Source organism: Eumetopias jubatus, unplaced genomic scaffold (assembly GCF_037043125.1).
Source record: "Eumetopias jubatus isolate StellerSeaLion01/CBP00866 unplaced genomic scaffold, mEumJub1_p1.0 scaffold_4, whole genome shotgun sequence".
Classification (NCBI taxonomy): domain Eukaryota; kingdom Metazoa; phylum Chordata; class Mammalia; order Carnivora; family Otariidae; genus Eumetopias; species Eumetopias jubatus.
In genome coordinates this window covers 12,077,529-12,101,982 of record NW_028274810.1, presented here as the reverse complement: position 1 = coordinate 12,101,982, position 24,454 = coordinate 12,077,529, and the positions used below count along the sequence as shown (strand labels likewise).

General features: G+C 38.1%; 1 protein-coding gene across 4 annotated transcripts in view; it reads left to right on the top strand.

Moving 5' to 3' along the window:
* LRIG2 (leucine rich repeats and immunoglobulin like domains 2) overlaps positions 1-24,454 on the top strand; it is a 68,383-nt gene that overhangs the window by 32,471 nt on the left and 11,458 nt on the right. For 3 of the 4 annotated variants that reach the window (XM_028101979.2, XM_028101983.2, XM_028101982.2), the window contains 13 exons: positions 436-579; positions 692-835; positions 1,462-1,605; positions 1,811-1,954; positions 5,125-5,205; positions 5,936-6,007; positions 6,146-6,214; positions 10,685-10,848; positions 16,730-17,050; positions 18,056-18,337; positions 19,719-20,168; positions 20,791-20,940; positions 22,755-23,045. In XM_028101979.2, the coding sequence (XP_027957780.1) occupies positions 436-579; positions 692-835; positions 1,462-1,605; positions 1,811-1,954; positions 5,125-5,205; positions 5,936-6,007; positions 6,146-6,214; positions 10,685-10,848; positions 16,730-17,050; positions 18,056-18,337; positions 19,719-20,168; positions 20,791-20,940; positions 22,755-23,045 (2,456 nt within the window). The remainder of the gene's footprint in view (positions 1-435; positions 580-691; positions 836-1,461; positions 1,606-1,810; positions 1,955-5,124; positions 5,206-5,935; positions 6,008-6,145; positions 6,215-10,684; positions 10,849-16,729; positions 17,051-18,055; positions 18,338-19,718; positions 20,169-20,790; positions 20,941-22,754; positions 23,046-24,454) is intronic. The other variant, XM_028101980.2, reaches the window with a different exon arrangement.

The following is a 24,454-nucleotide window of genomic DNA, read 5'->3' as shown; positions in this document are numbered from 1 at the left end:
CTGTTATTTATTGTGATTTTGATATGCTTATGAGAAACAAATCTGAGGTCAGTTTTTTGGGTTGTTTTTTCTCTCCTGTTGTCAGAAAATATTAAGTATCCAGGGTAATTTTTGAGGTTTAATTCTGGGTGTGTTTTACTAACAGTTTTGTAAAAGGTAAACAGGATTGGTTTGGTAAACAATAGCTTATCCTATATAATAATCAGCATGTGTGCTAGTGTTTTACAAAGCATATTCATACTTAACTGTTTGAACCTAAATGAAGTAGGTATTATCCTTATTTTGTAGTCGAAGAAACAGAGCAGTTTAATGATTTGTAAAGTTGGATATAATTGCTAAGTGGTAGAGCTGGGCTCACTCATAGCCTTTGGGGTAGCTGTCAGGTGGTAGAATGTTTTGTTTCACTAAATTTTTTTGTTATCTTGTTCATTTTAGAAATTTGAGTAATAATAGGATAACCATCTTGGAGGCTGGTTGCTTTGATAATTTATCCAGTTCCTTACTAGTGGTAAAGTTAAACAGGAACAGAATCAGCATGATTCCACCCAAGATTTTCAAGCTACCTCACCTTCAGTTCTTGTGAGTAACTAAATAGATGGAATTTAAGAAGATTGTTTTTTCTTTTAAATTATTTTAATTATTATTAGAGCAAATCGGCAAATACCTGACTGGAAAACTACTTTTGTTAAAGGGAACTTAAAAGAAATAGGATTAAAGTGGTGGAAGGTCTGACATTCCAAGGGCTTGACTCCTTAAGATCTTTGAAGATGCAGCGGAATGGTATTAGCAAACTTAAGGATGGAGCTTTTTTTGGCTTGGATAACATGGAAGAATTGTAAGTACTATGAACTAGAATAGAATATTGTTAGGAAATGGGTTTTGCCTGGGACTTGTTAGTGCCAAATGGCTAGGGTAGTTGATTTAATTATATGCAAGTACATTAGTTCTTTCTCCCTTCTCTGATGTGAAATAAGTGTATACAAAGCTCTTGAAGATTTGTTATCAAACTGGTATTTTTCTCATCATTCTTACAAACATTTTGTGTAGGGGCGCCTGGGTGGCTCAGTTAATCATCTGACTCTTGATCTCAGGGTCGTGAGTTCAAGCCCTATGTTGGGCCTCACGCTGGGCATGGAGCCTACTTAAAAAACAAAACAAAACATTTTGTCTAAAAAACTTATATCTTCTTAATGTTTGGAGCTGATGAAAATTAGCAGGATTTACCTCAAACAGGTACATCAAACTTCTTAGTGTGTTAATTTTATAGATCTGATGTTTTAGACAGTCTTACTACCTTCTAGCAATAAATTTTGAGTATAATATAAATACTTACTGGATAGAATTTGTTGGCTCACTTGTACTGAGTGAAAGTATATGCCTCTCTGAGCAAGACCTCATGAAGAGTTTTGGAACCTTCTCGGTGCAATGCCTTGTTTCTCCTTTCTTTCTCTCATTCTGCAGAGAACTGGAGCATAATAACCTTACAGAAGTGAACAAGGGGTGGTTGTATGGCTTGCGAATGTTACAGCAGCTGTCTGTGAGCCAGAACGCTGTTGAAAGAATCAGCCCTGATGCATGGGAGTTCTGCCAAAGACTATCTGAACTGTGAGTGTTGGCTGGCATTTCAGTGGCGGCTGGGAGACCAGAGTAGGTTGGAATAAATCACTCTCATAGCCAATAATGAGATCTAACATCCCTCTTTATTAGAAGTTTGTTGAAAACTCTAAATTTAACATGTAAATAGAATGAGAATAGGAAAGTTGAATTAAAATACAATGAATTCCTTACCTTTCATGTTTCCTGTTTTTAGTGATTTGTCCTATAACCAGTTGACCCGCCTGGATGAATCTGCCTTTGTGGGTCTGAGCTTACTGGAGAGACTGAATTTAGGGGACAACAGAGTCACTCACATTGCTGATGGTGTATTTAGGTTTCTTTCCAATCTTCAGACGCTGTAAGTACATCTGTCCTTTATTTTGCTGATTTTTTAAACACAGTAAAGTAAATAGGGGCGCCTGAGTGCTCAGTTGGTTAAGCGTCTAACCTCGGCTCTGCTCATGATCTAGGGTCCTGGGATCGAGCCCTGCATTGGGCCCCCCGCTCAGCGGGGAGTCTGCTTGTCCCTCTACCCCTCCCCTTGCTCGTGCTCTCTCTCTCTTTCAAATAAATAAATACAATCTTTAAAAAAAATAGTAAAGCAAATTAAAACAGCTAATCAAGCTACACATTTATGTTTATGTTAATATTTGCAGTTCTTCTGTCTTATACTTTGGGGCAAGACAGTCTTTTTTTTTTTTTTTTTTAAGATTTTTATTTATTTGAGAGAGAGAGAATGAGAGATAGCATGAGAGGGACGAGGGTCAGAGGGAGAAGCAGACTCCCTGCTGAGCAGGGAGCCCGATGTGGGACTCGATCCCAGGACTCCAGGATCATGACCTGAGCCTAAGGCAGTCGCTTAACCAACTGAGCCACCCAGGCGCCCGTGGCAAGACAGTCTTATTTGTCTCTATCCCTGCGCATAAATCTTATATCTTTAGCCAGTTCAGTTTGTACTTTAATTCTGAATTTAATCAAATAAAGCATCTCTTATTGTGCCAGTTACTGTGGAATAAAACACAGTTGCTAGTCAAGAATGCACATTTTCTTGTTCCTCTGACCTTGAACTACTCTCAGAAAACTGCTACTTACCATTCAGCAGGATACAGGATGTGTAGTGGGAGCAGCTCTGACAGGAGCGCTGTTCATTGTTGCTAATTTGCTGCATGACTTGAACAGAAAAAACTTACGTTTATCAACGATCTGACGTGTGCTAGGTGCTTTCAGAATACTAGGATATTATTGCTCTTCTCCATATCAGGAGGCTGAGGTTCAGAGAGATTAAAATGATTGTTTAAAGTTTCACAACTTGGGGCGCCTGGTGGCTCAGTCGTTAAGCATCTGCCTTCGGCTCAGGTCATGATCCCAGGGTCCTGGGATCGAGTCCCACATCGGGCTCCCTGCTCAGCGGGAAGCCTGCTTCTCCCTCTCCCACTCCCCCTGCTTGTGTTCCTGCTCTCACTGTCTCTCTCTGTCAAATAAATAAAATCTTAAAAAAAAAAAATAAAAAAATAAAGTTACACAACTTGTATTCCCAGCTGGTCTTTCATCCAAGTACTAACCAGGCCTGACCCTGTTTAAGTTTCAGAGATCAGACAAAATCGGGCACATTCAGGATAAAGTCACACAGCTTGTAAATGTTTGAGCGAGAAGTAGGTCTGTTTGACGCCAAGGCTCATGTGCTACTTACCGTACTGCCAGATGAACAGAATCACTTAACCTTCCCTGGGTGTCATTTTGCTTGTGTCTTCCCCCAGCAGAGGATGGACATAGGAGTAAATGGTTGCTACAGGCAATATCAACTCTAAAATTCTGGGGTTCTGTAAGTTGGATGTTTTACCCTTGTCATGAAACATAATTGAATGAAGAAGTATTTTAATGAAATATAGTGATTTCAAACAGAGCAGAATAAGAGAGAAGGGCTAGGTAGTAGAATTTGTAGATTCTTAAGGGTCCTGAATAGGGGACTTTTTGGTCATCAGGCTCGGAGTTGATAAATGGTCTCAGAAAAGAGGCAGGCTCCCAACTTTGGACCTAGCCATCAGTGAGAAAGAAAGCATGATAATTTTGTGAAGGTATGTATACCTGCACAAGTTTGATTTTTTTTTTTTTTTTAACTTAATGAGGTAGTCTTCCCTCAGATTTGGCCTTGAAAAATTAAAAGTGATTTTTTTTTTTCTTTTTTCTACATTACTAGAAACCTAGAACAGTTCAAACCCAGGAATTTATATCAGATGCAGCTGCAGCCTTTTGGCAGTTCAAAGAATGGCAAGCAGTTTCTTTCAGTATACCACAGATTATTACTTTTAGTATTAAAGTTTAGGAAAGTAATTGCAGAAATTAATGATGGTCTAATGCCACAGAGATCGTTAAGGCAGAATTAGGATAAGAGCTGAAAAATTCTGGCTTTAGGCCAATACTCCTGCTAGAGTATATACTTCTTAACTCCTGTTGGTCAGTGAGTTCTCTTTATGCTATACTCTAGAGGAGGGGGAAAAGTCTTGGAATGTTGTTTCAATGTTTATTCCTTAGTAAAATGAAATGAACCTGTTAACCTTCACTTCAAGTAAAGATACAGGTAAAGGGGAAGAGTGATCTCTTATCTCCTTACTGTTACATAACCAAAAAAATTATTAATAAAGAAAAGAGCTTTGGGTGCCTGGGTGGCTCAGTCGTTAAGCGTCTGCCTTCGGCTCAGGTCATGATCCCAGGGTCCTGGGATCGAGTCCCACGTCCAGCTCCCTGCTTGGTGAGAAGCCTGCTTCTCCCTCTCCTACTCCCTCTGCTTGTGTTCCCTCTCGCTGTGTCTCTCTCTGTCAAATAAATAAATAAATAAAATCTTAAAAAAAAAAGAAAAGAGCTTTGTGTTTTATTATGAGATGACTTAAGGAAGCAAAAGTGATTAAATATCTATAACTGATACTTCTTCCACCAGGACATTGTGTGGTGCAATTGCATTTCCTCTGAGAATGCAGCAGTGGATTTTAAAAAATCCATACTTTGCCTTTTAAAAATAACAGAATGATCACTCTAGTGCATGGGTGTATGGTCTTGCTCCCCAGGAGGGTGTGTTTAATTGCTGTCAAACTGTGAAGCTTTATACTGACATTATTCTTTGTTAGCCATTTTAGGTTTAAGGGCCCATGGGAAGGCGTGGGTCACCCAGAAATCCCATTAGTATAAAATCACATTTGTAAGCCATATCCCTTGTGTCTTGAAATCCTGCTTTTTGCAGGACCATGACTATAATTTTTAATATGCTAACAAAATTAGGGCCTATTAGGTAGGAAGATTAATACTCTTAGCAGGTTGCTTAATTTATTTATCAAGGCCAGCTTAATCCTTTGCTTATGAGAATCAGTTCTTACTTGCTTATTACAGACATTCTTTAAAAAGAAGAATCGAATCATCTTCAGAAATAACTGTTAAAATAAGGATGAAAATTAGCATTGCCATACCAGGATGATATCCTGTGCTATCATGGTCATTTTAACTAACATAACCTGTCTTTCTCTGACATTTTTGTAGAAACTTAAGAAACAATGGAATTTCATGGGCCATAGAAGATGCTAGTGAAGCTTTTACTGGACTTACAAGTCTCACTAAATTGTATGTATTTATAATATTTTTGTATGCCTATATAGGTGTATTTTCAAGAACCAGTTGTAAATGTGATTGGATTATGTCTTTTTGCTATGGCTGGAAAGTCACCCTTTTGACTCACCCACTAAAGGAGGAAGCTTTTTGTTTATTAAGTTTTTTGTTTATCAGTGGCTTTAAATTTTTTTTATTTATTTAGTGGTGGGACACTTTCTATTGAAAGGGCTTTCCTATGGGTACTCAAAGAGGTTATTCATAGGACTAGAATTTCTGTTCACGTAAAAGAAATGCACTGAGAAACCAGAGTTGAACCAGTATTTTTAATCATATGAGATTTATGGACAATTTATCTAGAAAGAGAGGAATTCTCTCAAGTAAGATGTTAGATCTTCTCACCTGAGAATTTCTCCAAAGCTTCACACTTGTGTGAATTTCTTTGACCTGATCTTTTGCTAAGAAGGGAGAGATTGGGACTCTAATCCAGTTTCTCATATGAAATCTAGCAGTGCATCACGGGTCTGCATGACTGTTCACACCTTGTGTTCTCACCTTGTTGCGCTCCAGCCTCTTAATAGAGGCCTTCATTCTGTGCTTTGCATTGGTTGGTAATAAAGGTTCACAGCTTTCTTAAAAAATCCATGTTAAACGTATTTTCACTTTTTATAGGTAAATGTTTGATTTAATGAATTAAATTTTGCTTAGTGGAGAGCTTTATTAGAAAGGTCTGTTTGTATTTCAGAATCTTACAAGGAAATCAAATTAAGTCAATTACAAAGAAAGCATTCATTGGTCTTGAATCCCTTGAGCATCTGTAAGTATTTTGCATCCATTTTGTTCAGTATATAAATAATCTTTGCTATTAGCAGAGGTTCTCATGACCATTTAAAGTGTTTATATAATTTAATTGTAGAAATGGTGACCAGTAATGTTTCATTTCTCTTCATTTCAGCGATTTGAACAACAATGCTATAATGTCTATCCAAGAAAATGCTTTTTCTCAGACTCGCTTGAAAGAACTGTACGTAATTTAAGTTTTTTTTGTCACCAGTCATTAGATCATTATCCATGCTTGTGCTTAAAGTGTGATGAATGTGACCCATGTGTTTCCAAAAACACACAATATAGGCAGGAAAAAAAAGAAATGTTAATATTCAGTTATTTTAGCGGCTGGATATAATTTTAAAATAACCCAAGATTGAAAAGCCTAGAGTTTGTGGCACCAAGACCCTCTGTTTTGCCTGTGCTTGTAGTTAAAGAGACCTTAGCATGGCTCCTTGTGCTTTAAGTATATTCTGTTCCTTTTTCCCCCCTGTTTGTTTTTGGATCATTGGAAAAATGTGTTCCCGGGCTCCTTAGGTGGAAACCTTAGGGTGGATTACAGTTAAGGTATTAGGTAATTTGTTGGAGATAATTTAGCAGTTTCAGTATCATCAGAGGGAATGTCTCTAATCTGTTTTTTCAAATTACTAAAATGGTCAAACACTGTTAAATAGTTGTAATAGAAAAACACATATTCATGATTTTTAAAAAAAATTGCTGTTATTGTTTTAGAGATTTCCCAGGGGGAGGGTTGGTTAGTTGGGCATTGGTATTAATTTTATACTCTGGTGATTTGAATATTGAACCAGTGTTAAGAATCAGTGGACTAAAACAATTGATCTCGCCTTGCTTAAAAGCCACTCAAAGGACAGACTGTGGACCAGAACTGGTTCATGACGAGATAAGGACAGGAATTCATAGTAAGCATTTAGAAACTTTTAGAACAATTTGACATTACTGTGACACTTCTGTTGAATTTTATAAAAGTATTAATCTACAACAGATTGGAAATTATAAAACTGGTCCTTCATCACAAGTAGTTTGAGATGCACTGGAAGTGTGTGAGTTCAAACTGCCTAGATTTCAAATTTCTGCTCCATTCTTTACAGCTATGTGACATTGGGAAAATTTAGTCTAAGACTCAGTTTCCCTTCTCAAAATGGAAGTTGTACCTCCTTCAGAGTTATGTGAGGATAAAATTAGATAATTTGTTTATTCAAAAAATATTTATTATCCTCTGCTATGTAAGGTACTGTCCTAGATGCTAAAAACACAGTAGTGAACAAGACAAAATCTTTATCCTCATAGCATATTACAATAAATCCTAGTAATGAAGTCAAAGAATAAATCAGTAGATATACAATATCTCATCAGGTAATAAGAATTCTGGAGGAAAATAAAGGTGGGTCACAGGTATGGAGAGTGACTGGGATTGCTATTTTGGATAAAGTAGTGAGGGAAGGCTTTTTTTTTTTTTTTTTGAAGATAATAGCATTTGAGTCTGGACCCTAGTGGCAAAGCATTGAATACTGGGTGAAGAGCATTCCAGGCACAGAAAACAAGTGAAAAGGCCCTGAGGTAGGAGCTTGCTTCTTAGGCTTGAAGAACAGCGAAGACATCAGTGTGGCTGGCAGAGAGCAAGAGGAAGAGAGGTTAGGAGGTGAGGTCAGAGAGTTAAGCAGGAACCAGACCACCTAGGACCTAATGAGTCAGGAGGACTTTGGATTTTTTTTTTCCTCTAAATACATTAGGAAACTTTGGAAGGTTTTGAGAAGATGCTCAGCACAGAGGCTGGCACATAGTGAAAGTTGAGTAACTTAATATTAATAAAATAAAAATGTTAATGGGAATCAGTTATTTTCTGCCAGACTTTGTGGCAGAAAAGTGTGGCAAAAAAGTGGCTCTTTTTTTTTGGTTAAGATATTTTGAATTATTTCTCCTAGGCTTAACTTTTTAAAATTTAAATTCAACTAATTAACATAAAATAATGTATTATTGGTTTCAGAGGTTGAGGTTAGTGATTCATCAATCTTATATAATACCTAGTGCTCATTACATTACATGCCCTCCTTAATGCTCAGCACCCAGCTACCCCATCCCCCTCCCCTCCAGCAACCCTCAGTTTAACTTTTAAGGGCACAACTTAGTGCATATCAGTATTACCCTTTTTTTGCCCATGATAATCTGAGGGCCGCCAATAAAGTTTTAACGCTTATTAGAAGAGCTAAGTGTAAAATGTAATTTAGGTAGTAGGTGAAAGCAAATAGTGTAGTTTCAGGGTTCAGTCATTTGGTAATTTGAGAATTGGTTTGAACACACTGCTAATGGAGGAAACTCTAACACACCTTTTTTACTGAGAAATTTTGACTGCTTTTGGTTTACTTTAAATCGAAGTCATATTTATAATACTGTTATTACATCAAGATTTATTAAAATATATCCTTATGCTTTCTGGTATCCTTCACAGTGCTTTTCATAAATATTGGGGGGAGATGGGAAAGTCGTATGTAAATTAAAAAATATTTTGCATTAAACTTAAATAATCATGGTAGAAACATTAGAAAATATATAGTTAAAGCAAGAAGGAGAGCAAGTCCCCAGATCCCCACTACTCAGAGACAACCACTATTAATATTTTGGTGTATATCTGTCCACACACTTTTCGAGAGAATGCAGGGTATTCTATGAGGTCTTTGGGGGCAGATTGGTTAGCATGAGAGGATAGAAAGATGCAAAAGAAACAGAAGTAAAGAGAAGTAATGTGAATTCAGTGGTATCTGTGTCCAGGCACTGTGCTAAAGGCTTTATTTTAAATTTTTTTGAGGTAGGCATTCTCAAACCCATTTTCCAGAAATAGAAACTGAGATTTTGGAGACATTAAGTATTTTGCTTAAGGTAAGTTAGCAGAATTAAGATTAAGTCCAGGTCTCATGAGTCCAGCTTATATCTCAGAAAGCATAAATCAGACCACATCACTCCTCTATTCTTAACCTTCCAATGGCTTCCTTCACACACACGGAGAAAATACTTCAGGTTCTCTTCTTAGTTTGTAAAGCACCTGCATGGCCTGGTCTTCCCTGCCCAGCTCCCTGACCTCATTCCTGTCACTGTCCCCTCCCTCATGTCCCCTCCCTCACTGTGCTGTAGCCTCAGTGGCCTCCTTACTTTTCCTCAAGCACACTGGGCATGTCTGCCTCAAGGCCTTTGCATACAGTTTCCTATGTATGCGACACTCTTACCTCAGGTCTTTGTGGGATTTGTTCTCTCACTTCTTTGCCCAAATGCCATCTCTTCAAAGAATCTTTCCCTGGCCACTTATATAAACTAGTAGCTGCCCTCTCTGTATCTTTGCTTAGCTTTGTTTTTCTTGATAACACTTTCTGACATTGTACTTTGCCTTTATTTGTTTATTGCTTGGCTCTAATGAATACGTAAGTTCTGTGAGGCCTATATCCCCACGGCCTGGAACAGTGCCTCGCATATAGTAGACTCAAATATTTGTCTATCAATGAATGAATATAACCTAAGAATTCTTAAATACAAAAGGTAACTTTTGGCCTGATTAATTAAAATAACCCTTAGTCAAATAAGGCTTTTGAGATACCATTGAAGACTGAAACTTCTTTGGAATCAGATCTTAGATACTTAAAAACTAAATGAGGATTTTGGTGATGCACACAAAGCAAGTTACAATGTTCTCAAAATCTTTGCTTTCACTACTTCCGGGTGGACGGGACATTCATGGGGTCATTAGGAGAAAACATCTGATTTTTCCGGTGTATGTTACAGCCCTACCGTAGACAACAAATAAAATTTCACTGGTTCCTAGTTTAAGTTAAGCAGTACACATTGCCACAGGGCTGAGATGTTTTTGTAATTGTAATGAATAATTTGAAAATAATTCTTAGGGAATTATTGTGGAATATTCTTGTGGAAAATATCTTCTCCACAACAAACATGTCTCTGTGCTGCAATGTATATGGTAAGCTTTCCCCCAAACTTTTCTGGGAAAAATTTTAAACTTCAAAATTGAAAGGAAGGTACAGTTAACATCCATATTTCCTTTACCTAGATTTACTGCTTGTTAACTTTTTGCTAAATTTGTGCTCTGTCCCTCCCTTGCTCCCGTCTCTCTCTCCTTCTCCATCTCTTTCTCTCTTTTCTCTCCACATACACTACTACTTTGCTTAGCCATTTGATAGTAAGTTGCAGGCCTCATGACACTTTACCCCTAAATATCTCAGCATGTATTTCCCAAGAACAAGGGTGTTTTCCTACATATAACCACTTTTATCTCATTCAATTAAATTAACATTGATAAAATAATATTACCTGACATGGAGTTCATACTCAGATATCCCCAATGTCAAAAAATGTTCTTTGTAGATGTTCTTTCCAATCAAGAATCATGCACTGCATTTGGTAATGAGTCTTTAGTCTCCTTTAATCTAAAATAGGTCGCTTACCCTTGTTTTGCCCCTTTTCTTAATGTTTTGGATGACACTGAAATATTTGAGGAATTGAGGCTGACGGTCTGAATTTGTCTTGTAGTTTGATTCAGGTTGAACATTTTTTGGAGAGAAAAATGCGTGGGTGTGCAGCAGACTTTTAATGGTGAAGAAGCAGAATGAAAAGTAAAGGGTATTTCTTTTCTTCTTGGCTTCTGCAGGATTCTGAACACAAGCAGTTTACTCTGTGACTGCCATTTGAAGTGGTTGCTTCAGTGGCTGGTTGATAATAACTTCCAGCGTTCTGTGAATGTAAGCTGTGCACACCCTGAATGGCTAGCAGGGCAGAGCATCCTGAATGTGGACCTGAAAGATTTTGTCTGTGGTTTGTATTTTGTTCTAAAATTTTGTATACTACACACTGTCTTTTTAAAATCATTTTATTATTATTTTTTCATCATGATAAGTGTACTCTTTAATCTCCCATCTCCTGTTTACCCCCTCTTCCCACCCACCTCCGTCCTGGTAACCATCAGTTTGTTCTTTATGGCTAAGAGTCATTTCTTGGTTTGTCTCTCTCTCTCTCTCTCTTTTTTCCTCTGCTTGTTTGTTTTGTTTCTTAAATTCCACATATCAGTGAAATCTTATACTTGTCTTTTGCTGTCTGACTGACTTCATTTAGCATTATACTCCTCTCTAGCTCCATCCATGTCATTGCAGATGGTAACATCTCTTTCTTTTTTTATGGCTGAATAATACTCCATTTTATGTATATACCACATCTTTATCCATTCATCTATAAATGGACACTTGGGCTACTTCCATAATTTGACTATTGTAAATAATGCTGTAATAAACATAGGGGTCCATGTATCCCTTTCAGTTCCTGTTTTTGTATTCTTTGGGTACTTTGGTACCTGGATTGTAGGGTAGTTCTATTTTTGATTTTTTTTAGGAACCTCCATACTGTTTTCCACAGTGGCTGCATCAGTTTGCATTCCCACAGCAGTGCAGGAGGGTTCCTTTTTTCCACGTCTTCGCCAACACTTGTTTCTTATGTTTTTTATTTTAGCCATTCTGACACACGTAGGGGTGATATCTCGTTATGGTTATGATTTGCATTTCCCTGATGATGAGTGCTGTTGAGCATCTTTTCATGTGTCTGTTGGCCATCTGTCTTTTTTGGAGAAATGCCTGTTCATGTCTTCTGCCTATTTTTTTTTTTTTTTAAAGATTTATTTATTTAGAGAGTGCATGAGTGGGAGGGGCAGAGGGAGAGAGAATCTCAAGCAGACTCTGCGCTAAGTGCGCAGCCCAGTGCAGGGCTTGATCTCACGACCCTGAGATCATGACTTGAGCCGAAACCAAGAGTCAGATGCTCAACTGACTGGGCTACCTAGGCGCCCCTGCCCATTTTTAAATTGGATTATTTGTTTTGGGGTATTGTGCTGTATCAATTCTTTATATATTTTGGATATTAACCCTTTATTGGATATGTCATTTGGAAATACTGTCTCCCCATTCTGTAGGTTGCCTTTTAGTTTTGTTGGTTGTTTCCTATGCTGTGCAGAATTTTTTTTTTTTTTTTTTTTGGTTAGATTTTTATTTATTTATTAGAGAACAGTGTGCGCACAAGCGGGGAGCGGCAGGCAGGGGGAAAGGGCGAAGCAGGTTCCCCACGGAGCAAGGAACCCGATGCGGGACTTGATCCCAGGACCCTGAGATCATGACCTGAGCCAAAGGCAGACGCTTAACTGACTGAGCCACCCAGGCGTCCCTGTGCAGAATTTTTTTATATTGGTGTAGTCCCAATAGTTTATTTTTGCTTTTGTTTCTCTTGCTCAGGAGACATACCTAGAAAAATGTTGCTACAGCTGATGTGAGAGAAATTACTGCCTCTGTTCTCTTCTAGGATTTTTATGGTTTCAGGTCTCACATTTAGGTCTTTAATCCATTCTGAGTTTATGTTTGTGGATGGTGTAAGAAAGTGGTCCAGTTTCATTCTTTCACATGTAGCTAGCTGACCAGTAGTCCCAGCACCATTTGTTGAAGAGACTTTTTCCTGTTTTATATTCATTTCTCCTTTGTTGAAGATTAATTGACCATATAGTTGGCTTATTTTTGGGTTTTCTGTTATATTCCGTTGATCTGTGTGTCTGTCTTTATGCCATATTAACTACTACCACTTTGTAGTATAACTTGCACGGAATTGTGATATCTTCAGTTTTGTTTTTCTGTGTCAAGATTGCTTTGACTACTCGAGGTCTTTTGTGCTTCCATATAAATTTTAGGATTGTTCTAGTTCTGTGAAAATGCTGTTGGTATTTTGATATAGGGATTGCAGTAAATGTGTAGATTGCTTTGGGTAGTATAAACATTTTAACCATATTTGCTCTTCCAATCCATGAATGTGGAATGTCTTTCCATTTCTTTGCGTCATCTTTAACTTCTTTCATCATCATTTTATAGTTTTAGAGTACAGGTCTTTTACCTCTTTGGTTAAATTTATTCCTAGATATTTTATTGGTTTTGGTTTAATTGTGAATGGGATTGTTTTCTTCATTTCACTTTCTGCTGCTTCATTATTAGTGTATACAAATGCAACAGATACCTGTACATTGATTTTGTGTCTTGCAACCTTATTGAATTCATTTATCAGTTCTAGTTGGGTTTTCTTCGGTGGAGTCTTTAGGGTTTTCTGTATATAGTATCATGTCATCTGCAAATATTGGAAGTTTTACTTCTTCCTTACCTGTTCAGATGCTTTTTATTTATGTTGTGTGGTTGCTGTGGCTTAGGACTTCTAGCACTCTGTTGAATAAAAGTGGTGAGAATGGACATCCTTGTCTTGTTCCTGACCGTAGGGGACAAGCTCTCAGTTTTTCACCAGTGAGTATGATGTTGGCTGTGGGTTTTTCATATAAGGTCTTTAGTATGTTGAGATATGTTCCCTCTAGACCTACTTTGTAGAGGATTTTTATCATGAATCGATGTTGTATTTTGTCAGATGCTTTTTGTGCATCTGTTGAAATGATCGTATGGTTGCTATCCTTTCTCTTACTGATGTGATGCATCACATTGCTTGTTTTGTGCATATTAAACCACCCTTGCATCCCAGGAGTAAATCCCAGTTGATTGCAGCGTATGATTTTTTAAAATATTTTGTTGGATTCAGTTTGCTAATATTTTGTTGAGGATTTTTGCATCTGTATTCATAAAAGATACTGGCCTGTTCTCTTTTTTTATAGTGTCTTTATCTGGTTTTGGTATCAGGGTGATAATTGGCTTCATGGAATGAATTTGGAAGTTTTCCTTCCTCTTGTATTCTTTGGAATAGTTTGAGAAGAATGGGTATTAACTCTTCTTTAAATTTTTGGTAGAATTCACCTGTGAATTCGTCTGGTCCTGGACTTTTGTTTTTTGAGAGTTTTTTGATTATTGATTCAATTTCATTGCTGGTAATTGGTCTGTTCAAATTTTTTATTTCTTCCTGCTTTAGTTTTGGTAGGTTTTCTAGAAATTTATTTCTTATAAATTGTCTAATTTGTTGATATATAGATTTTCATAATATTCTGTTAAAATTATTTGTATTTCTGTGGTGTTGGTTGTTATTTCTCTTCTTTCATTAGTAATCTTATTTATTTGGGTCCCTTCTCTCTCTCTCTTTTTTTTTTTTTTTAATGAATCTTGCCTAGAGGTTTATCAATTTTCTTGATCTTTTCAAAGAACCAGCTCCTGGTTTCATTGATCCGTTCTGTTGTTTTTTTAGTTTCTACGTCATTTATTTCTGCTCTTAGAATTTCTTTACTTTTGCTGGGTTTGGGTTTTCTTTTTCTCGCTCCTTTAGGTGTAAGGTTAGGTTGTTTGAGATTTTTCTTGCTTCTTGAGGTAAGTCTGTATTGCTGTAAACCTCCCTCTTAGAACTACTTTTGTTGTATCCCAAAGATAATAGACTGTTTTCATGTAACTTTTTATTTCTTCTTTGATTTCTTGGTTGACCCATTCATTGTTTTATTTTTTAAAAGATTTTATTTTGGGGGACACCGGGATGTCACAGTTGGTTAGGTTTCTGATTCTTGGTTTCAGCTCAGGTCATGATCTCAGAGTCGTGGAATCAAGTTCCACATTGGGCTCTGCGCTCTGTGCTTAGTCTGCTTAAAGATTCTCTCTCTCTCCCTCTGCCCTGCCCCCGCCCCCCTCCCCCACATGCACTCACTTTCTCTCAAATAAATACTCAAATAAATAAATCTTTAAAAAGATTTTGTTTTTAAGTAATGTCTACACCTAACATGGGGCTCGGACTTAGAACCCTGAGATCAAGAGCCACATGCTCTACCGACCAAGCCAGCCAGGCAGCCCAACCCATTTAGTGGTTTAATAGCATGTTATTTAACCTCCATATATTATGCTCTTTTCCAGATTTTTTTTGTGGTTGATTTCTAGTTTCGTAGCATTGTGGTCAGAAAAGATGCATGGTACACATTTACTGTCTTAACAGAATTAAAAAAAAAATTAAACCAGAATACTTTCTAACTAGCATATCTATTTCCATTTCCCTGTGTTCTTCTCTGAAATTTTTATATTTTGTAATTGTAGATTAAATTTTGTATTCTTTGACTTAATATATCATAAGCAGTTTTTTTCCTCTGGTTCTTCAGTGATCATTTTCAATGTCAGTATAATGGCATCTTTATGAATGGCCTTTCCCTTTAGAGGGTTGTTAACCTTAGAATAAATATCCAGTAAGATTCCTGAATCAAAAATGATTTTTTTAAAATAGATCTTAAAAAGTAGTACATTTTCCAGAAAGATAGCACTTGTTTATGTTGTCACCAACAATGTGTGAATGTACCAGTTTCACATTGTTTCTGTTTTTTTTTTTTTTTAAGATTTTATTTATTTGACACAGAGAAAGAGACAGCTAGAGAGGGAACATAAACGCGGGAGTGGGAGAGGAAGAAGCAGGCTCCCGGCTGAGCAAGGAGCCCAATGTGGAGCTCGATCCCAGGACCCTGGGATAACAACCTGAGCTGCAGGCAGACGCCTAACACCTGAGCCACCCAGGCACCCCACATTGTTTCTAGTTTTGATGCAGTTTCTTAAGACTAAAGTGGTGGCAGGGTTTTGGAGTTTTTTTGGGGGGAGGGGGGGGACAGTCATGGAAAAGTTGTCATGATTCCAGTACTCATAATTTCAAGTATATATCTGTATTGTTCTTTCTCAGCTTGGGCATTTTTCCTTTACACTTAAATTTCCTTTAAAGTAGAATAACTGATTCCTAGCTTTAGGTAGTAGAACTTTTATATCAGTGCATTTTCTTGCATATCACTAGTATCTGATCATTTAGATACCCATATATTGTCAGATCTGTGTTTATAATCTACTTAAGGATACTTAAGTATCCTGGAAGTTCAGGCCCACAAAATACTTATGTTGCTTTTCATATATTAATAACATACTATTATTTATGAATCTGTAGTTTATTAGCCAGTCCTGAGCCTATCTTTAGTTGGACATTTAACATGTTTGGAACTTTTCACTATTTTAGGTGAGAGTTACACACATACAGAGTATGTTCAAATAATGTTTTATTTTATTTTCTTAAAAAGATTTTATTTATTTCAGAGAGAGAGAGACAAGCAGACTCCGTGCTGAGTGTAGAGCATGATGTGGGGCCCGATCTCAGGACCCTGGGATCATGACCTGAGCCAAAACTGAGTCAGACATTGAACCAGCTGAGCCACCCAGGGGCTCGCAGATAATGTTTTATTAATAGGTCCACCCTGTAAAATATAAATTTATAATCCCCGTTTTCTGTATTGGCACAGAAAAGATAATGGGTATTATCATATGTATGTTTATATATGTAAACTCTACACACAGGAATTAATAGGATTAGAACTTGTCTTGAAATTTGAATATAGGTTTTTCTTTTTTCCCAGTAACTGGTAATACTTAAGAAGTACATTCTAAACATAAGTGACCATGAGTGATAGTAGAAAACATGCTAGATCCTGAAGTCTGAAAACCTGGGTTCCTGTCCAGGCTTTGCTGGGAACTTACATGTCTCTGAACAAGTTGTTTGACCCTTCTGGGCCTCATTTTCCACATCTTTTAACAAAAAGGAATTGGATTCTAGCTCTGTAGTCTCTGTGAATCTTGATATGCCATTTTATAAACAGAACAAGCAATTTTACATTATTTGTTTCAAAATCTGTAGAAGCAAAAATAAATGACTTGGCTCCTGCCCCATTTTTTTCTCTTAGATGATTTTCTCAAGCCACAGATAAAAATGCATCCTGAAAATACAATTGCTCTTAGAGGCACGAATGTGACTCTGACGTGCACTGCAGTGAGCAGCAGTGATTCACCCATGTCTACCATGTGGCGCAAAGACAGTGAAATCCTGAATGACATCGATAGTGAGAATTTTGTTCGTTATCAGCAGCAAGCCAGAGAAGCTCTAGAATATACGAGTGTCTTACATCTTTTCAATGTGAATTTCACAGATGAAGGAAGATATCAGTGCATCGTTACTAATCACTTTGGTTCTAATTATTCTCAGAAAGCCAAACTGACTGTGAATGGTAAGGAATTCTGCTCCCTGATAGTTTTATAGTTGGAAGGATTCTTCATGTTCAGGTTTTGAACCACTTGGCCAAGAAAATGAGGCTAAGCCTGACATTTGAGGGGAGATTTTACTGTTTTGTCTTTAGGGTTGTAATAACGTATAGATTGGATTACCATTTTGTCCAGTTACTGTCCCTAATTGGTCCTTGGTTGGAGGTAAGGGGGAATTCCATGGCCCCAGGAGATAGGCTGCTTTCCTTGTTACTTATGCTTTTGGAAAAATTCTTTTGAAATTTATTCTTTCTAGAACCATAATTCTGTTTGGAAACTGTGAAATGTATTCCTGACACTGTTCACAGGACTTTGTAATAACGGAGTATTTAGGACATTTCTGGGTGCACTGATCATTATCATTGTCTAAATGTGGTCACACAGAATCATTTATTAATGCTCTTCTTCACTGTGGTTGTAAAAAAGAACTTCTCCAAAACAGTTTGATTAATTGATCACCTATCAAATTGAATCACTAAAACATTTTAGGTTTTGTGCAACCAAAGGATATACTTGTGTCTTACTTCTGGGTTTCATGAGATTTTTGAAGGCATAAACTTTTTGTATTCTGTATTTTATTTATTTTTTGGTATAAATTTCTTTTAACATGCATTTGCCATGACAGCTTTGTAGATGTTAGTTTGGAAAGCACCGTTTAGTCTCTTAAGTAAGGGAGTCATAATAAATGTATGGAGTTCTCTGAAAGGTTTGTGGCCTTCTACCTTTCCTTTCCCCATCAGAGAGATAGGTAAATGTATCATTCTAGAAGAGTTACCACTGTACTCCAAGTACTCTGAGGTTCAAAGAGAAAAGATGGCCTCTGAAGTTGTATTTACTGTCAATCCAGAGAGCATGCCTTCTGAAAGAAATAGAGTATTACAAGTTGGTACTTTGTGTATGTGTGTATGTGTGTGTGTGCGTGTATTACCACCGCCCCACCCACTTTGTTTCGGGGATCTTTCTTGAAACAGAGATGCCATCTTTCCTGAAAACACCAATGGATCTCACTATTCGCACTGGTGCCATGGCCAGATTAGAGTGTGCTGCAGAGGGGCACCCTGCACCTCAGATTTCCTGGCAGAAAGATGGTGGCACTGACTTTCCTGCGGCTCGAGAAAGACGCATGCATGTCATGCCCGAGGATGATGTCTTCTTCATTGCCAACGTGAAAATAGAAGACATGGGAATCTATAGCTGCATGGCACAAAATATAGCTGGAGGCCTCTCAGCAAATGCCTCACTCACAGTATTAGGTATGTGTACTGACCCATGGGTCCCTGCTTTGGTTGGAGCCTTTTTATTAAGGGTCTACTCTGGTCTTATTGGCAAAAAAAAAAAAAAAAAAAAGTCTAAGTTTGAGATTTTAATTGTGATCCTTCTATCTTTGTCACTTTTTTTTTGCGAATACATGCAGAGTTATGTCAGCCTAGGATATTAGTGGATCAGATAACTGAAACCTGGGGAAGTAGTGAGGGCAGAATTAGAGATCTTTATCACATGAATTAAAAATTCAAATCCCTTTATCCTGTTACATCGCCTTCTAGAGTTTTCTAGTTCATATATGTTTTTTCTATTCAGCAGTGAGTTTGCAGTTGTTTTATACTGCTTCACAGACAACTCAAGACAATTTTTTTCCTAGTTTATTTAAAAAAAATTTAATGCACAAAAAAATGACCATCTTCTGGTTAGATTTCCTCTTCTCCTTCCAATGTACTCCTCTTGATCCTATGTTCTGGTAAAATAAAATGTTTTTTCCCTAAAGAGTTCCTCTGACAAGCCTATTTTTTTTTCTTTGAGAATACTTGTCTTCATGGGACTCAACTCAAAGGCAGATTCTGCTTTCTAGTTCTGTATTCCCCTAGATGTTAGGTTTTTTAAAAGTTTGTTGATTTGTGTTATTTACTTGTGTAATCAGAAAAATAAGTATATAGTTTTAAAAATTTAGGATATATAGAAAATTAGAAAAAGGGAAAGTCACTAAAACACTGTTAAAGATTTTGGCATATTCTGGACTTTTTTAAAAACACATTTTCATGTAGTTATGTATACCTACTTTTATCCTCTTAAAATATTGTATCACAAGGGTTACTCTGTCATTAAGTCTTCAAAAAATATCATGTGCCTGTACTATGGTTTACTTACAACTTTTCCTGCTAGATTTAAAGACTTTTTCCCTTTATTTTTAAAAATTACAGCTAGTTTCATAACCTGTTTGTGTATAAATCTTTGACTTCCTTGCTTAGGATAGCTTGCCCAAGGTAGAATTAGTGAGATAAGATTTTTGAGGCTTTTGCTTTTCTGAAACACTAACTTCTAATCTTCCCATTAAGTCTATGAAAGTGTTTACTTATTTTTTTTCCTAAGGGTTTATTTATTTATTTTAGGGGGTGGAAGAGGGAGAGAGGGAATGTCAAGCAGACTCCACACTGAGTGCGGCGCCTGACACAGGGCTTGATCCCAGGCCCCGGAGATCATGACCTTGAGCTGTAATCCAGAGTCGGCTCCTTAGCCCACTGAGCCATCCAGGTGCCCCTGAAAGGGCTTACTTATTGCATCATCACCTCATTCATCTGTTTCAGGAGGATTTAAGAAATAAAATGGTATAACATGATTTTTTATACATCTTTCTGTTAGAGACACCCTCATTTATCAGACCCCTGGAGGACAAGACAGTAACGCGAGGTGAAACTGCAGTATTACAGTGCATAGCTGGAGGGAGTCCTGCCCCTCGCCTCAACTGGACCAAAGATGATGGGCCCCTGCTGGTGACTGAACGGCACTTTTTTGCTGCAGCCAACCAGCTTCTCATCATTGTCGATGCTGGCCTGGAAGATGCTGGGAAATACACCTGCATTATGTCTAACACCCTTGGGACAGAACGTGGTCACATTTACCTGAATGTCATTTCATCCCCCAACTGTGACTCTTCCCAGAGTAGCATTGGGCATGAAGATGATGGCTGGACCACAGTTGGCATCGTCATCATTGTTGTGGTCTGCTGTGTTGTGGGCACCTCTTTGATCTGGGTCATTGTTATTTACCACATGAGAAGGAAGAATGAAGACTATAGTATCACGAACACAGGTGAGTGGTACCCAGTCGACACTTATGGCTTGTACTTGAGTCAGGAATGTAGTATACAATTTATTGTAAAATATTAAAAGCTGTGGAGCTTTGATACTTTATGTGTGGTAGGAGGAGGTTTTTTTGTTAAAATGCCCTACTTCCTTGATAATAATGGAACCTCTCTGATGAATAATTTTAAGAATTTGTAGATAGTTCCCCAAAACTTTGCTCTTACAAACACGTAACAGGTGCACCTTCTTTCTTTAATCCTTAAGGCTCATTTCCATCCAAGCTTCTCTGTGGGGGAAGAGTGGAGCCCTTCTGACTGGGATCGGCCTTTCACACCCCCTCTCCCCAAAATTCTGAAAGAGAAGAGGCTCAGTCAGATAGATTGTGAAAGTACTCCTATGGATAAGATTTCAGACTTTAGGTTTTGCCTCTTATAGTAATACTTTTTAAATGAGGCTTCGAAAAGAATTTTAGCAAGAAAGAGTTTTTGGGGGACATTCTAAGACTTGTTGAGTTCCTAGGTACATAACATTTTCCTGGCCAGTAGATGTATCAAAGTGGGCACATTTGCACAATAGTCTTCTGAGTGTTGCCTAATGTTATTTGAAAGTTACAGATGTCTCTTTTACAGAGGAACTTAATCTGCCTGCAGACATTCCCAGCTACTTGTCTTCCCAAGGAACACTGTCGGAGCCACAGGAAGGCTACAGCAACTCTGAGGCAGGCAGTCATCAGCAACTCATGCCTCCTGCCAATGGATATTTACACAAAGGTGCTGATGGTAATGACTCTTTGTTATATATGCTTATAATTTCAGCCTATTCTGTTGAGTTTATTTGTCAATGTATAGTTTTCCCCATTAACCTGAGGCAACATTTTATTTTGTAAAGATTTTATTTATTTATTTGACAGAGACACAGCGAGAGAGAACACAAGCAGGGGGAGTGGGAGAGGGAGAAGCAGGCTTCCCGCAGAGCAGGGACCCCCGATGTGGGGCTCCATCCCAGTACCCTGGGATCATGACCTGAGCTGAAGGCAGATGCTTAACGACTGAGACACCCAGGCGCGACTTGAGGCAACATTTTAAAGTAAGATACTCAATGAAAACATTTGGCTCCATGCAAAATAGGATGGAAATCGACCGAAATCTTAACAGAGAAGAAAATCATCTGACAGAAAGGAGAAACACATCCCGGAACAAGAGATTGGCGTACCCAGCAAAGGCTCCCAAACCCAAAGTATTATTATGAGAAGGAGGTGCTCTAGAAACTTTTTTGAGGTGTCTTAACTTTTTAAGACATGAGCGCTCTCCATATCCAGGGGAGGTTTGTGTCTCCTGCTGACAGGTTGATATTCACTGAAGTTTAAAGGGCAGTGGTGATTCTCAGCATATGTTGGAGAAATCAGAGAGATACAAAATGTTCCCTAATTAAATGAACCCAATTTCTAGTACTACTTCTCTTCCCCACTCCTCCCTTCCCTCAGGGAGTGACAGAACTCGGGGAGGTGAATTGAGGGATAGAAGAATTGGGTTTGATTCCTAGTTCCTGTTTCCGGCTCTGGGACCATGAACAAGTTACTTAAATCTGAGCTTTAACTTTCTCATTTTTTAAAAATAAAGAAACAATATTTTATAAAGGACTTCTCTCAAGATTCTCACAGATCCTTTCAACAAATTGGTGTAGTGCTTCAAGTACCATACAAATGAAAGACCTTTTCTGTTTGTACAGAGATTTTTTTAGGCTGAACGTTAACAGGGTTTATCTGTTTAATCGTTAAATTGGATTTTATTTTGGGTACTTCTAGCTTTTAGAAGAATCTTTAAATGCCTCTACTCTTTGAATTGGTGGGAAATAACACTACTTTCTGAGCCAAACTAACTTCCAGTTCTAACAGTGTTGCTTGATCAAGAAGTTACTTGCTCTTTATTTCTCACACTCTTTTCTCTCTTTGAACAGTTTTCAAAGCACATAACAGTCTGGGGAGCTCATTATTAAACTTTACCTCTGCCAGACACGCACATGTGTCAGGCAGGACTCTTGACCATCAGAGGCTTTTTCTCGGGGTACTTTTAGCCAGGAGTGTTGCTTGATCCCTTGACTCAGGAAAGTAATGTGGGCTTTGTGAAGTGCAGTCCTCATAACTCCTTGTTCTCTGCTTTAGTTTGCTTCAGCCAAACATGTGTCTTGTGGCACAGTGCAGCCTTATCTTGGTTCCCTTGAATTGGGCGTGACCTTACCCAGGCTGGACAGAGATGGTTAACTGTAGCATTCAAGAACATGGGCTCTGGAGCCTAGAGTGCCTGAGTGTAGATTTCGGCTCTATATTGTAGCAGTGTCTTGGAGCAAGTTCCCTCATATCTCTGTGTTGTAGTTACTCCATTTGTAAAATGGGGGTACATAGTACCTACCTCATGGGGATGCTGTGAGGATTAAATTAGTTAATTCCCAGAAAGACCTTGAGACTTTACCTGGTTTATCAAGTAAGTGCTGAATTGATGCCAGCTATGGAGATAATGGTGACAGCTGGTGTAGAAAACTGGTGATCGGCAAAGCTGATCCTTAACTGAAGGATTCTTTCCTATGTTGTCATCAGGTGGCCCTGGTACCCGGGTTATTTGCTCCGATTGTTATGACAATGCCAACATCTACTCCAGGACCCGAGAATACTGTCCGTACACCTATATTGCTGAGGAAGATGTTCTAGATCAAACACTGTCCAGCCTCATGGTCCAGATGCCCAAAGAGACATATTTGGCACATCCTGCCCAAGATGCCCCTACCCTGGAGAGCCTGGTGTCATCAGCAGACAGAGAGATGGCTGCCTTTTCCACCAACCATGAGAGGATAAATGAGAAGAAACTTCCCTCCACACAGATGAGCAGTGGTAAAGGGCACACTGTTTTTTGTTTATTTTGTTTTGTTTTTACTCTCACCTACTTGATTTTTCCTTCCATCCTATAAGTGGCACTTGGATTTGACAGGAAGCAAGCAAATTGGTATAATAGAGTGATTAGCTACTGCTAGCTGGCATAAGCTAGGGCCAGAGATTTTCAGAGATTAGAATTACAGAGAAGTCTGCATCTGTAGGATGGAAACAGCTTCTGTGGGTGTATCAGGATCAAACTTCTAGAAATTCAGAAGCCATATAGAAAAAGCTTTTAAAAAGTTTCATATAGGTGTTAATTTTTTCTTCCATCTTTATTTAAATAATGGAGATTGGATATGCCGAGGATATAATTTGGTGGAGAATTTTACTGAGAAGGTTTAAAAATGATTTGGTTGCTGTTCTAGCAGGTAAATACTGAATGTCAGTATCACTTAGCCAGTGTTTGCTTTTGTGTGTGAGGCATTACGATCCAGGGCCCGAGGTGGGGATGCGGTTGTGGGATAGTGGCTGCCCTCCTCCACGGCCTGGGAGAACACGCACAAGTCACATTGGGCAGAGGAGGAAGGTGGTAACACCTCGGTCAGTAAGACAAAACTCTTTCTAGACCGGGAAGGGCACTGCTGCACATGTCTTCCTGTCCATCCAGGGTTTTCATCAGCTGTCACCCTCCTGTCAGCCTAAAATGGAAGGGCACAGGAGGTTGGGTGGGGGTGAGGACTGCACATGCTTCCAGGGGTGGTTCTGGCAGGAGTACATGATCTGACATGGGATTTTTTTTTTTTAATCTATTCTTTTTATTTTGAGATAATTATAGAGTCCCATGCAGTTGTAAGAACGAATACAGAGAGTTTCCCTTGTACCCCTTACCCAGTTTCCCCTCATGGGAACATCTTGTGCTTTCAAGAATGTGGTGTAGATGGAATCATACAGCATGTAAGCTTGGAATTGGCTTTTTTCCCCTCAGCAAAATTGTCTCAAAATTCATCAAGTTGTTGTATATTAAAAGTCTATTCGTTTCAGTTGCCGAGTAGCATTCCAAGATATAGATGTCTACCTTTTGTTTAACCATTCACTTAATAAAGAGTATCAATGTATAAAGAACTCTCAAAACTGAACAGAAAAATCAGCCAGTCAATGAGAAAATGGGCAGAAGAACTGGACAGACCTTTCACCTAAGAGAATATAAATATACACAGATGGCAAATGAAAAGATAGTCAACATCATTAGACATCAAAGAAATACAAACTGAAACCACAATAACAGGTCATTACACCCTAATCAGAAGAGCTAAAATTAAAAAAAAAAAAAAAAAAATTGTGACAACATAAATGTTGGTTATGCTGCAGAGAAACGGGGGCACTCAAACATTGCTGGTGGGAATGCAGAATGGTACGGCCACTCTAAA